General features: G+C 46.3%; 1 protein-coding gene across 1 annotated transcript; it reads left to right on the top strand.

Moving 5' to 3' along the window:
• The first annotated feature begins 234 nt into the window (after positions 1–234).
• six3b (SIX homeobox 3b) lies at positions 235–2340 on the top strand. Its single transcript, XM_054767594.1, has 2 exons — positions 235–974; positions 1737–2340. Exons 1-2 carry the CDS (start codon positions 289–291, stop codon positions 1876–1878), a joined length of 828 nt encoding a protein of 275 aa, XP_054623569.1. The 5' UTR covers positions 235–288; the 3' UTR covers positions 1879–2340.
• Positions 2341–2573: the final 233 nt, after the last annotated feature.

The following is a 2573-nucleotide window of genomic DNA, read 5'->3' as shown; positions in this document are numbered from 1 at the left end:
TTGTGTTGTCACAGCCTGCATGCTCCACTTTTTGACTTCACTTAAAAATCCAATTTTCAGTTTGAAGCAGCATTTTTAGGTTTCACAGTCCAAAGCAGTCATGCTGTAAGATGTCCATCCCTCCCTGTTTGATTGACAGCATCTTCATGACAACCGTCATCAGCCCCTGTCCGAGCCAATCAGGACTGAGAGCTGGGGTCCCTCCCAGACTCTAGGGTCAGCTCAAGAGTCCAGACTGGAGCAGACCTCGTCCACACGGTTCCCTGCTGGCTCTCCGTGCAGCTCCACATGGTGTTCAGGTCTCCTCTCGACTTTTTCTCCGCGTCTCGCCTCTTCCTGCCTCACCTGGCGGACCATGGCTCACCTGGACGCTCCCCGGATGACGCCTCTGCCTCCTGCCCGCCCCTGTCCCTGCCCGGCTTGTGCTTCTCCGCAGCGCAGATCGCCAGCGTATGCGAGACCCTTGAGGAGACCGGTGACATCGAGCGTCTCGCCCGCTTCCTTTGGTCCCTCCCGGTGACAGCGGACGGCCGAGACTCTATCTCGGAGCACGAATCCGTGCAGCGCGCCCGGGCTGTGGTGGCCTACCACAGCGGCAGCTTCCGGGAGCTCTACCGCATCCTGGAGACGCACCGCTTCACAAGAGCCTCACACGGCAAGCTGCAGGCCATGTGGCTGGAGGCACACTACCGGGAGGCGGAGAAGCTTCGTGGGCGGCCCTTGGGCCCTGTGGACAAGTACCGCGTCAGGAAGAAGTTCCCCCTGCCCAGGACCATCTGGGACGGCGAGCAGAAGACGCACTGCTTCAAGGAGCGTACGCGCGGCTTGCTCAGAGAGTGGTACCTGCAGGACCCTTATCCGAATCCCGGAAAGAAGCGGGAGCTGGCCCACGCCACTGGGCTGACACCCACGCAAGTTGGTAACTGGTTCAAGAATCGGAGACAGAGGGACCGAGCTGCAGCCGCCAAAAACAGGTGAAACACATTTCATTGAGGGGAATCCAACGTATTGTGGTGGAAGTGTGAATATTGTTACAGTAAACTCACATATTTACATCAGTTCACCCTGCAAAAGTACCCTGGGTGCCTTTGGTGATCCTCTGGCACCGTGGGTCCCTTTACTAACCGAGGAAAGCTCTCCACGGGCGGCAATGGATATGCGCAAAAAGGAGCATTCATGCGTAAAAGCGCACAGACATTCTGGCAGCTTAACCTTTAGTTCCGTTTTGAAGTTATTTTTGGGAATTCTGGAATGAAGAAACACTTGTTTTAGCCAACGTTTCAGTACTATATGTATTATATGTATTTTTTTTAACAAATAAAATCGTTAATATTATGAATTATTTTTTTTTTCCATTGGAAAAAAATATTTTGGGAGTTTTAGAATGAAAATACAAAAATCTTGTCAACTTTCTAAATTTCAGTGTTCAAAATTAGGCCTAACTTATCATTCAAATGAATAAACGTTATTTACTAGTTTTCTTTCTTAAATAATTTGGGGTGTTTTGGAATGAAGATTTTTTTTCCCCCCCAACTTTAAAATTTTCAGTGTTGAAAACCAGGCTGAAAATATAATTGTCATAAATAAAAATATGATATGTTATTGGTATTTCTTATTTCAGTTTTAATTATTTGAAGAGTTTTGGAATGAAAATGCAGTTGTTTTAACAAAGTTGACAAAAAAGGATTGAAAATTAGGCCAAAGATCATCCTAATGAACAAAAATGTTATTTCCAGGTTGCAGCACCACCGGCTGTGTTCCAATGGCGCTCATCATCCACTGAGTGGAGGCGGCTGCAGTCCAGACTTGAACGCGGCGCATGCGGACGGCGAAACACTTCTCTCAGTAACAGACAGTGACTCTGACTTGGAGGTGTGAGACTTTTTTATTTTTTTTTAAGGACCTTTAAGACCCTTTGGTGGTCCAACCTGCAAATGGGAGCAAGCCTGCAATAAATATTCCTGGCAATGATGTGAGATATTCCCACAGCTGACAGATTTCTTAGCTTTTGATGATTACTTTTTGGATTTGTGGACAAAGCTGGGCCGCCAAATTAAGCATCAAGCTGGGGACCCTCGATTAAGGCCTGAAAAGTACCACTTTGAGCTATGCAGCACAACCATGTCATGTTTGTTGTATTAACATGTTCCCTATGAGAATCCACATTTACATCACTGACAATCAATACGCACTAAAACCTTCCTCCCTGTCTGCTTGCTTTCTTTGTTTTCCCTCCTCCTAAGAGTGCAGACGGCTTTTATTTCAAGTTCACATCCAAATGCAGTCTTCTTGCACTCGCTGAGCAAAATGTTTGGGTATTTTATAGAAATAAAAAGTATTTAACCTACGACCACTGACAAGTCTTCTTGTGTGTTTTGGTAGTAAACTGGTGGTATTAAATGCAATGCTTATTTTTTCATTTTGACATGCATGGACAACGGTGTCCAAAGTGCGGCCCGGGGGCCATTTGCAGTGGCGGCTGGTTATTGGCCCGCAGCATATTCTAAAAATCAAATTTAACAAGAACACGAAAAAAAAACAGCAAAAGTGGATGAAAAAAATGTAAAAAAATG

Source organism: Dunckerocampus dactyliophorus, chromosome 2, assembly GCF_027744805.1.
Source record: "Dunckerocampus dactyliophorus isolate RoL2022-P2 chromosome 2, RoL_Ddac_1.1, whole genome shotgun sequence".
Lineage (NCBI taxonomy): Eukaryota > Metazoa > Chordata > Actinopteri > Syngnathiformes > Syngnathidae > Dunckerocampus > Dunckerocampus dactyliophorus.
The sequence above is the reverse complement of the archived record's forward strand: the minus strand, read 5'-3'. Positions and strand labels throughout refer to the sequence as shown.